The 12474-nt window shown below is 37.0% G+C and overlaps 1 protein-coding gene across 11 annotated transcripts in view; it reads left to right on the plus strand.

The window, feature by feature from the left end:
* Positions 1-12474, plus strand: part of ROBO2 (roundabout guidance receptor 2) — a 656142-nt gene that overhangs the window by 577265 nt on the left and 66403 nt on the right. For all 11 annotated transcript variants that reach the window (XM_024993901.2, XM_024993905.2, XM_024993910.2 and 8 more), the window contains one exon: positions 10922-11104. In XM_024993901.2, the coding sequence (XP_024849669.1) occupies positions 10922-11104 (183 nt within the window). The remainder of the gene's footprint in view (positions 1-10921; positions 11105-12474) is intronic.

Raw genomic sequence — 12474 nt, forward strand, 5'->3', positions numbered from 1 at the left:
TACTTCTATACATGTAATAAAAACCAATAGAAATTTCTGACTTTCTTCACTCTGTATGACAGATCTAGGTCCATCCAAATCTCTACAAATGACCCAATTTCATTCATTTTAATGAATGAGTAATATTCTATCTCTATTTGTATCATATCTTCTTTATCCATCCATCTGTTGATAGGCATTTAGGTTGCTTCCGTATCCTGACTGTTGTTAATAGTCAGTGCTACAATGAACATTGGAGTGCTTGTGTCTTTTTTACCATGGATTTCTCAGGGTATATGTCCTGTAGTGGGATTGCTGGATCATGTGGTAGTTCTAGTTTTAGTGTTTTGGGAACCTTTATATTATTCTCCATAGTGGATATATCAGTCTGCTGTATAGCTCAGGGAACCTAGCATGATGCTTTGTAGTAAACCAGATGGGTGAGATGGGAGGGTAGGGTGGGAAGGAGGTCAAAGAGGGAGGAGATATATGTCTACATATGACAGATTCACTTCATTGTACAGCAGAAACTAACACAACACTTAAAACAACAATTCAGTTCAGTTCAGTTGCTGTCATGTCCAACTCTTTGCAGCCCCATGGACTGCAACACTCAAGGCCTCTCTGTCCATCACCAACTCCCGGAGTTTACCAAAACTAATGTCCATTGAGTCAGTGATGCCATCCAACCATCTCATCCTCTGTCATCTCCTTCTCCTCCCACCTTCAGTCTTTCCCAGCATCAGGGTCTTTTCAAATGAGTCAGCTCTTTGCATCAGGTGGCCAAAGTACTGGAGTTTCAGCTTCAGCATCAGTCCTTCCAATGCATATTCAGGACTGATTTCTTTTAGGGTGGACTGGTTGGATTTCTTTGCTGTCCAAGGGAGTCTCAAGAGTCTTCTCCAACACCACATTTCAAAAGCGTTAATTCTTTGGCGTTCAGCTTTATAGTCTGACTCTCACATCCAACACAACTACTGGAAAAACCATAGCTTTGACTAGATGGACCGTTTTTGCAAAGTAATATCTCTGCTGTTTAATATGCTGTCTAGGTTGGTCATAACTTTTCTTCCAAGAAGCAGCCATCTTTTAATTTCATGACTGCAGTCACCATCTGCAGTGATTTTGGAGCCCAAGAAAATAAAGTCTGTCACTGTTTCTGTTGTTTCCAATCTATTTGCCATGAAGTGATGGAACCAGATGCCATGATGCTGGTTTTCTGAATATTGAGCTTTAAGCCAACTCTTTCACTCTCCTCTCTCACTTTCATCAAGAGGCTCTTTATTCTTCTTCGCTTTCTGCCATGAGGGTGGTATCATCTGCGTAAATGAGATTATTGATATTACTCCAAGCAATATTGATTCCAGTGTGTGCTTCATCCATTCCAGCGTATCTCATGATGTACTTACTCTGCATATAAGTTAAACAAGCAGGGTGACAGTATACAGCCTTGACATACTCCTTTCCCAATTTGGAACCAGTCTGTTGTTTCATGTCCAGTTCTAACTGTTGCTTCCTGACCCGCATACAGATTTCTCAGGAGGCAGGTCAGGTGGTCTGGTATTCCCATCTTATCTCTTGAAGAATTTTCCACAGTTTGCTGTGATCCACAAAGTCAAAGGATTTGGCTTAGTCAATAAAGGAGAAGTAGATGTTTTCCCGGAACTCTCTTGCTTTTTCTATGATCCAGCAGATGTTGCCAATTTGATCTCTGGTTCCTCTGCCTTTTCTAAATCCAGCTTGAACATCTGGAAGTTCACAGTTCACGTACTGTTGAAGTCTGGCTTGGAGAATTTTGAGCATTATTTTGCTAGTGCGTGAAATGAGAACAATTGTGTGGTAGTTTGAACATTCTTTGGCATTACCTTTCTTTGCAAGTGGAATGAAAACTGACCTTTTCCAGTCCTGTGGCCACTACTGAGTTTTCCAAATTTGCTGGCATTATTGAGTGCATCACTTTCACAGCATCATCTTTCAGGATTTGAAATAGCTCAACTGGAATTCCATCACCTCCACTAGCTTTGTTCATAGTGATGCTTCCTAATGCCCACTTGACTTCACATTCCAGGATGTCTGGCTCTAGGTGAGTTATCACACCACTGTCATTATCTGGGTCATGAAGATCTTTTTTGTACAGTTCTTCTGTGTATTCTTGCCACCTCTTCTTAATATCTTCTGCTTCTATTAGGTCCATACAATTTCTGTCCTTTATTGAGCCCATCTTTGCATGGAATGTTCCCTTGGTATCTCTAATTTTCTTGAAGAGATCTCTTGTCTTTCCCTTTCTATTGTTTTCCTCTATTTCTTTGCACTGATCACTGAGGAAGGCTTTCTTATCTCTCCTTGCTATTATTTGGAACTCTCCATTCAAAGGGGTATATCTTTCCTTTTCTCCTCTGCCTTTCTCTTCTCTTGTTTTCTCAGCTATTTGTAAGGCCTCCTCAGACAACCATTTTGTCTTTTTGCGTTTCTTTTTCTTGGGGATGGTCTTGATCCCTGCCTCCTGTACAATGTCAGGAACCTTTGTCCATAGTTCTTCAGGCACTCTATCAGATCTAATCCCTTGAATCTATTTTGTCACTTCCACTGTGTATTGGTAAGGGATTTGATTTAGGTCATACCTGAATGTTCTAGTGGTTTTTCCTACTTTCTTTAATTTAAATCTGAATAATTTAAAAAGATACATGAAGTATTATTGTTGATTTGACTTTAAGCAATCTTTCAAATAAAACTAAGAAATAATATTTTGTATTACTCATGTTCCTGGGTTTCATTATCTCTTTAACTCAGGAATGCTATTCAGCTATTTTGGGCTCCCCTTCACAGCATCACATTTTAGATATTATAATCAGACAGAAAGTTATGAATATATTAACATATTCCTGCTTTATGTCCCTGTTCTGATAATTCTGTGCTTTTATTTCACATACTTTGCTAGGTGAAGTATTTCACATACTAGTTCATGGTGGAATTGCATATCCCACTCCTTTATTCCTACATAGGCAGGAATGAAAGTATCCAGTGAATTATTCACTTTAAATAATACACTTTTCATTTGTTCTCTTTTGAATGTTTTCATTTCCCTCTGAAATTTTCCATATGTTCATTCATAAATTCTATTGTTTTAAGTTATTGAACATATTGTAATGACTGCTTGAAAGTCTTTTCCTCTAATTTAAATATCCATGGCATCTTGTGGTCTATTTCTACTGATTACTATTCCTCTTGATCTTAGGTCATTGTTCCTTCATTTCTTTTGTTGTTGTTGTGACTGTTATTATTGTTTTGTTTGTTTTTGCATACCTGGCAATTTTTTACTGTGTGTTGGACTGTGTATTGTAACAGACTATGCAATTTTGTGATCTTCTGAAGAATGTTGGTTTTTTACCTAGAGACAATTAGGTTACTAGCTGATCATCTTGATCTTGTGGAGGTTTTTTTTGCATTTTGCTAGTATGGACTATTTATCTTTTGACAATATACTCAGGCCAAACCTCAGTTTACTTATTTATTTTACTTCTAAGGCATGGAGCCCCTGAGTTTTCAGTGAAAAGCCTAATATGTTTATCTGATCTGCCTAACTCAGTGGAATTTAAACTTTACAGTGTCTGCAGTGAGAGAGTCTGATCAGCCTCTTCCGCTTTTTACCTTTTGAGTTTCACCAGATCCTTGAAAGTGTCCTTCTACCTGCACAATTCGTAGTTCAGTCTAGGACTGAGGGAGAATTTATGCACATATTTTAGAACATTACCCTCCTCTCTCTCCCTCTTTCACGTGATCTCTCCCTTAATTTTTAGTCACACTGGCTGCTGTGAATGCTGCTCTCTGACATCTCCTACAAATAAAATTGTGAGGTTCTAGCTCCCTAGCACTGCATGGATTGAGCTCTCTAGGGGGCTAGAAAGCTTCATAAATGCAGATTTTTTTTTCCTGAGTGGTTTTATTCTTTCAAAAAGCAAATCCCTTCAGATCACCCTGATTTTATTTGTCATTGTCTTTAGCTTGTTAAATATTCTTCCTAGAGTTTATATATTTTAAAAATACTTGTCCAGAGTTTAATACAAGCAAATGTGCCATTCCCATGCTTTTCTGTTTATTTTCAGAAATGATGCATCTAGAGCATACTATCAAAATCTGGGAAATTGTTTCTTATTACAAAGCCATTTATTGTAAATGAAGAGATTTAACATTCAGTCATATGCTTTTCAGGTGGCTCAGTGATAAAGAATCCACCTGCCAATGCAGGAGACGCAGGAAATGTGGTTTCTATCCCATGGTAGGAAAGATTCCCTAGAGGAGGAAATGGCATCACACTGCAGCATCTTGCATGTAAAATCCCATGGACAGTGGAGCCTGCAGGCTACAGTCCATGGGGTTACACAGAGTTGGACACAACTGAGCACACGTGCATGAAATATTCAGTCATGATGTTAAACATTCTTAGATTCTCCAAGTGTTCTTTCTTTTATATATTAAAAGCATTAAAAAAGTTATAGTGTTAACTTTTCTTTAAATTGTATTCCCTTTCTTAATTAGTCATACAGACTGAATTAATTTCTTAACCTAAGGGAAGCCTATAGTCTTGGCCCTTCTGAGATTTTCTGAAGTAAATTGGAATAAGAAAGAAAGACAGATACACCCAAAAGGATTTAACAGATTTAGATATAGATACACGTTCTTATTTCTACATGTTTTCTAAATAATATTTAGAATATGTTATTAAGAAATAAAACAGTAAGTTTTCACTTAAAAATTATGAAACATATTTGAAAGGCTCCCCTAGTGGCTCAGACAGTCAAGAATCTGCCTGTAATGCAAAAGACCCAGGTTCAACCCCTGGGTTGGGAAGATCCCCTGAAGAAAATAATGGCAACCCACTCCAGTATTCTTGCCTAGAGAATCCCAGGGACAGAGGAGCCTCATGGGCTACAATCCATGAGGTCACAAAGAATCAGACACAACTGAGCAACTAACACACTTCAAAAGGTGTAGTTTTATAGGACAGCTCCTTGATAAGTAAGCAAAGCATTTTTTTCACTGCCCCTCTAGCATATATGTATAGAAAATTTGACTGAATATAATTTTTCTAAATCAAAGGCCAGTAGGATTATCAAACATCTATATTTCCCTTTCATGGTTTCTTTTTTACTTTTATCTTTGCTAATAAATAAATACTCTTGTATTATTTTTAAAAGATTGAGTGATCAAGTGGATAATGTGTAATTTGTTTACATATCATACAACTTTTCAGATTTTATATGAAATAAAAAATAAAATAATAAATAATATTTCTATCTCCTCTTTATATGGATAGAATATTACCTTATCCAAGATCTAATTATAGAAAATAGAATTGCACCACTTGAAATAAATTAGAAACACAAACAACACACACACACATGCACAATTCAATTTGAAAAAGGCTATTTGTCCTCAAAAGATTTATTTCTTTTTAATATCCACTGTTGTACTGTTTAATTGTTTCTTTAATTACTCCCACATATCTACCTTAACATCTTGTCTGATAACCTTATCTACACAACTGTTATTCCTTAGTTGAAAAGTGATTTAGTGATGGCTAATCTCCTCTTCTCTTTCAATTTATGCTTTCCCTATTGTCTACTCAGTACTGGAAACAGCACTTGAAGTGACTCAAGCTCTTCCTCATTTCCCCTTTGCTTTAATTAAATCATGTATTGGCATTTGATGTAATTTATGGCTGATAATTTTAGATTTGTCTTATGCCAGACAATGTACTGTTTCATCTATTCCTTGTCAGCTTAGCTTTTATTCCAGAAAGCTACATTAAAAGGACCTTTAATTAAAATATTATGTAAATATAATAAGCAGCCTCACCCAGGCTTAACAGTAATATTGTTCTTTTGTCTGCCACTTCCGCTGTTAAACTGACTTTTACATCAAAATATCCATAATTCTATTTGCAACTGCACACACAAAAAAGCAACCAAATATATTTACATATATAAGCATCAAACAACCATGTCATATAATAAACTTTTATTGACTTAAAAGTCTCCATAATCTTGCTTAATAATATAGCTTGTTTCTGTAATCATTTGGCCATTTCACGCTTACCTTACATAGTTGGTAATAATATGTGGAACAGCTGCAAACTTTCACAGTAATAGGTACAATCGAATCTGATGTGTCTAATTAATTTTTAGTCCAACAAATTAGTTTGGTTCTTCATTACTCTCCAATGGGAGGGAGACATTATATTTCATTATATTTTTTTTTGTCTGAAATAGCAACACACTGTCACAGGTCACACACATCCCATGTCTGTGCTCTAATTAGTTCAACTGACAACATTGTTTCAAAAGTACTAGGTGTACTAGAAACACTAATACACCTTGGGCAACATAAATATTCCACTATAGTCAATATGATGTTTTATGACTCTTTTACACAAATGAAGGACAACTTTTCTTTTCTGATTGTGCTATAAGGTGTTTTCTTTTTAGTTATATCTAGTGTTTAGCACAGTATATATATATGAATATGAGCTCATTTTAAATACATGTTAGACTATGTTTATATGTATATTGATTAAAAGCAAATAGAGGAGGAAAATGAATCAGGTTTACTACACAGGTGAAGATGATTTTTAAATCTGGAAATTAACACAAAAGAAACTTCAGAAGTGAAATACTGGACTATATAAAAATTGGACATATCAATGGAACATTACGTGCAAATGTGGGCATGATGAAGGACACAAACAGTAAAGACCTAACAGAAGTAGAACAGATTAAGAAAAGTTCTCAAGAATACAGAGAAAAACTATACAAAAAAGTCTTAATACTCTGAATAACAATGATGATGTGGTCGCTCACCTAGAGCCAGACATCCTGGAGTCTGAAGTCAACTGGGTCTTAGGAAGCAGTACTATGAACAGCCTAGTGGAGGTGATGGAATTCCAGTTGAACTACTTAAAATGCTAAAAGATTATGCTGTTAACATGTTGCACTCAATATGTCAGCAAATTTGGAAAACTCAGCACTGGCTTGGAATAGGAAAGGCCAGTTTTCATTCCAACCCCAAAGATGGGCAATGCCAAAGAATGTTCAAAGTACTGTACATTTGCATTCATTTCTCATGCTAGAAAGTTTATCCTTTAAATCCTTCAAGCTAGACTTCAACAGTATGTGAAGAGAGAACTCCAGATGTATAAGCTGGGTTTAGAAAAGACAGAGGAACCAGAAATCAAATTGCCAACATCGGTTGGATCATAGAAAAAAGCAAGGGAATTCCAAAGAAACATCTACTTCTGCTTCATTGACTACACTAAAGCCTTTGATGTGTGGATCACAACAAACTTTGGAAAATTCTCTAAGATATGAGAATACCAGACCACCTTACCTGTTTCCTGAGAAAGCTGTATACAAGTCAAGAAGCAACAGTTAGAACATGACATGGAACAACTGACTGGTTCAAAATTGGGAAAGGAGTATGACAAGGCTGTATATTGTCACCCTGCTTATTTAAATTATATGCAGAGTACATCATGCAAAATGCCAAGCTGGATGAATCACAAACTGGAATCAAGATTGTCAGGAAAAATGTCAACAACCTCAGATATCCAGATAATACCACACTAACTGTATGGATGTGAGAGTTGGACTGTGAAGAAAGCTGAGCGCCGAAGAATTGATGCTTTTGAACTGTGGTGTTGGAGAAGACTCTTGAGAGTCCCTTGGACTGCAAGGAGATCCAACCAGTCCATTCTGAAGGAGATCAGCCCTGGGATTTCTTTGGAAGGAATGATGCTGAAGCTGAAACTCCAGTACTTTGGCCACCTCATGAGAAGAGTTGACTCATTGGAAAAGACTCTGATGCTGGGAGGGACTGGGGGCAGGAGAAGGGGACGACAGAGGATGAGATGGCTGGATGGCATCACTGACTCGATGGACATGAGTCTGAGTGAACTCCGGGAGTTGGTGATGGACAGGGAGGCCTGGCGTGCTGTGATTCATGGGGTTGCAAAGAGTCAGACATGACTGAGCGACTGAACTGAACTGAACTGAATGACAGAAATTGAAGAGGAAGTAAAGAGACTCTTTATGAGCGTGATAGGAGAGAGTAAAAAAGCTGGTTTGAAACTGAACATTCAAAAAATAAAGATCAAGTGATCCGGACCCATCGCTTCATGGGAAATAGAAGGGAGAAAAGTGAAAGCAGTGACAAGTTTTATTTTTTTGGGCTCCAAAATCACTGCATATGGTGACTGCAGCCATGAAATTCAAGGATGCTTCCTCCTTGGAAGGAAAACTAAGACAAACTTAGACAGCAATTTAAAAAACTGAGACATCACTGTGCCAGTAAAATTTCATATAGTCAAAGCTTTGGTTTTTCCAGTAGTCATGTACGGATGTGTGAGCTGGACCATGAAGAAAACTGACTGTCAAAGAATTGATACTTTTGAATTGTGGTGCAAGGAAAAATGCTTGAGAGTCCCTTGGACAGCAAGGAGATCAAACAAAGCCAATCCTAAAGGAAATCAACCCTGAATATGCATTGGAAGACTGTTGGTGAACATGAGTTTCCAATACATTGGACACCTGATAGGAAGAGCTGACTCTTTGGAAAAGACCCTGATGCTGGGAAAGATGGAATGCAAAAGAAGTGAGCAGCAGAGGATGGGATGGTTAGACAGCATCACTGACCCAATGAACATGAACTTAAGCAAACTTTGGGAGAGAGTGAAGGACAGAGGAGCCTCATGTGCTGCAGTCCACAGGGTCACAAAGAGTCAGACACGACCTAGCAACTGAACAACAAATAACAAACAAATGGGCATTCTGGTTGGCTTATAAAGTAAAAATTTCTTTCTTATTCATAGTCAGTCTAATATGGGTTCGCAGAATGAAGGATGGGGTTTCTACTCCATAGAGTTTTTCATGAAATGTGGATCCTTCCAGTCAATGGTGTACCGTATCTCATAGGGTCAGCATCCCACGACTGATCCCTTGTTCTATCCAACACCTTAGGAAAGAGAGTATGAAGTGCTGTCACAGTGGTACATGGATTGGTCCAGAGATACCATGCATCTGCCTGTCCAATATTCAGTCACTTTGTTGCACTCGACTACAAGCGAGGCTGGGAGATACAGGCTAATTTTCTTCTCTGGAAGAAAGGTGAAACCTTGGTAAACAAGTCACCTATGGTTTGAAGGACTCTCACATCTAGATAATTTACAGCTTATATTCCTACCTGGGGCTTCCTTGATTACTCAGATGGTAAAGAATCTCCAGCAATGCAAACATGGCTGGGCACATACACAAGCACATGTAAAGAGGTTAATAGGAACACTATAATTTGTGACTCGAGTTATGGCCATGTGAAGCTAAGAGTTACTTAAGACCCACTCAGGTAAAGTAAAAGTAAAGTCTTAGTCGTTCAGTCGTGTCCAACTCTTTGTAACCTCATGGACTGTAGCCTGCCTGGCTCCTCTGTCCATGGGATTCTCCAGGCAACTTACTGGAGTGAGTTGCCATGCCCTCCTCCAGGGGATCTTCCTCGTCTCCTGCGTCTCCTGCATTGCAGGCAGATTCTTTACTGCTGAGCCACCAGGGAAGTCCACTCCTTACATTCATCATCTGGATTAATCCTCCCAAATATATGAAATAGCACTACTGTCACCAGCTAACAGAAACAGGGATTCTAGAAGATTAAGTGCCCTACATAAACCCATTGCTTTCCTAGCTTGGAAGTGACAGAGATGATACTCAGATGTGGAACTTCAAAGACCTTGCTGTTTCCAGTATGTTACAATGCCAGGATAACTAAAACAAGAGAATTACACGTTCCTTTGATATGGTATGCTGAAATTTACCATTTATTTTTTGCTTACAATTTATTTTTTGATTATTTGTTTACTCACTAATGAGATATTGGTGATGGACAGGGAGGCCTGGCGTGCTGTGATTCATGGGGTCGCAAAGAGTCGGACACGACTGAGTGACTGAACTGAACTGAACTGAATGAGATATGATATTAATATGAGAATTCACTTAGTTTCCAGTTTCTGAATTCATCCATCTATTAAATAAGCACCTAAATCTTTGCTCATTAGTAATGTTAGAATTCCATGAGTCTTAAACCTGTTTAAAATTGTGGGTTGAGATTGTCTTTATTATGTCTGAGAGGGCTAAACTGTCAGAAATGTGACAACTTCTGGAATAATTTTAGTTTAGATTTAAATGTATGATTTGTTACATAGACCTTAGAATTAATTTTCAAGTTGTTTTGTAGCCAACTTTCAAGTGGATTTTCAAATTCGTTTCAGATACTTTAAGGGCATTTAGGAGTTTTATCTTTCTGTGAGATTTTAACTATAGATACTAATCTCTATGGAAAGATGTTTATGTTATTATCATTATTTAATATAGCAGTTTCAGTACCTTCCAGAAAATTAAAATATGTTTGATCAAGGTAAATTATTTGGTAAAATATTAAGAGAAATATTTTGATCATCTGTATTAGGCAGTGCTGTAGGGGAAAGGTAATTTGCAAATACTCAGTTTAAATGTTGTAGTTGCTTTCCTTTTTTTAAATGAGAATTGTCTTACAAAATGCTTTACCTAACTGAAGAAAAGTTATTATTATTTCGGCTCACACACTTGTTTTAGTATTTATATATGAAGCAATAAATCAAGAAGTGGTTCTGAATCTGTCCACAGTAAAACAAAACACGAAGGAGCAATGTTCTGATTCACATTTCAAACTTATGATTTGATTCTCCTTTTGAAACTTATAAAATCTGCTCACCAGTAAATTATGACAGGGTCAGGACACAACACATATTACCTGCTTCAAAGAAGGTTACACTCTTCTGTGCCTTGGGTGTAGCACGTATGTATTTTTGTGGGGTTTTGGGTCTTAATATTTACTAGCACTAACACCATTGTTTCTTCCACAGGGGGACGAAATGAAGTTGTCATTACCGAAAACAATAACAGCATAACTGAGCAAATCACTGATGTTGTGAAGCAACCAGCTTTTATAGCTGGTATTGGTGGTGCCTGCTGGGTAATCCTGATGGGTTTTAGCATCTGGTTGTACTGGCGAAGAAAGAAGAGAAAGGGACTCAGTAATTATGCTGGTAAGAGGCTATTTCCAGCTAAGAAAATGTCTTAGCTTTAGAAATATGATAAAATGCAAGGGAAGGAATGAAACGGGTTATGAAATGAGTGAATGAATGGGTGTTTTTTGCTTGATTTAAACCATGATAAACAACAAGCTTTAATACACTGCTCTTCATCATATCACATTATGACCATAAGGCCATCTTTTTGCCTGTATCTCCAAGGAAGCATAAGAAGAGCACACAACAATAAAGTGATTAGCCATTTTTCTTAATAGTTCAACACACACACACACACACACACACACACACACATAGACTTTGCAAGCTTTGACACCATGTTTGAGAAGTATATTTAAGCAAGAGCATTCCTAAAATGCTCAGGAAAAAAAGAAAAAAGATTTGAAATGTCGTTTTTCATATTTACAGTACAGATTACAAAGGGAAATGTATCCCAGATGGAACATACAAACAAAACAAAAAATGTCACCAGGATTGATGAAACTTATGAGGCATGATTTATTTTACTGGTCTCTTAAATAGAATGTCTACTTTAAAGTGACCAATGAGCATTTTAGAAAGAAGAAAAAACAGAAGCAAAAGAAAGAGAAGAAAAGTAAGATCCTAGATGTTCTACTTGTTTGCGAAAATGTTTTCTTTGAATCCAGAGCAGGAATTTTAAGGATGTCCCAAGTTGCGGCCCTCAAAATACATCCAAGGCAGAAAAAGAGAGAAAATTATCAAGTCAGTGAGTGAAAAATGACCTCGATAATGAAGCTATGTTCAGTTAAAGTTTGAATTACATTCATTTTAAGTACTTTCTCTAACAATGATTAAAAAAAAATGCCTCACAAATACTTTACATTTTCTAAAACAAGGGAACAATTTTAATTTATCATTGTCCTACAAATATTTTTAAAAATTTGAGATATTTTATTCATCTTCTATTTCTGATTTTTACTTTAATAAGAAGCATAAATGTCTTCATAAGTGATTTTACAGCAGCTTCATTACTTATTAAGCTTATCAGCTGCTATAACTTGTAGCATACAAGCTTCTGAGAATAGTTCAAAATGAAAGAAACACCATCCATTTGATCGTTTTCCTTGTTATTGAGTAGTATTTAAATATGATCAGTTGATGATCACATTGTGGCTCATGACTACAGCTTGTAGAAATAATGTTTGTTAGTTACTGGTTAGAATATATTCCCAGGACTAGAGAAGATAGATAGTATAGTGTATTCATTGCAGAAGGGTTTCCATACTTTGTGACTTGCTATTGCTGTGCTGTTCTCATTTCTTACTGGTTGCTAATGCCTGCTTCCTTATGCTGTGTCATCTGAGTGCTTTATCAGCCTGCCAATGAAGGATTCTTCCTGGAAAGGG

The sequence above is a fragment of the Bos taurus genome, chromosome 1 (genome assembly GCF_002263795.3).
Source record: "Bos taurus isolate L1 Dominette 01449 registration number 42190680 breed Hereford chromosome 1, ARS-UCD2.0, whole genome shotgun sequence".
NCBI classification, from domain to species: domain Eukaryota; kingdom Metazoa; phylum Chordata; class Mammalia; order Artiodactyla; family Bovidae; genus Bos; species Bos taurus.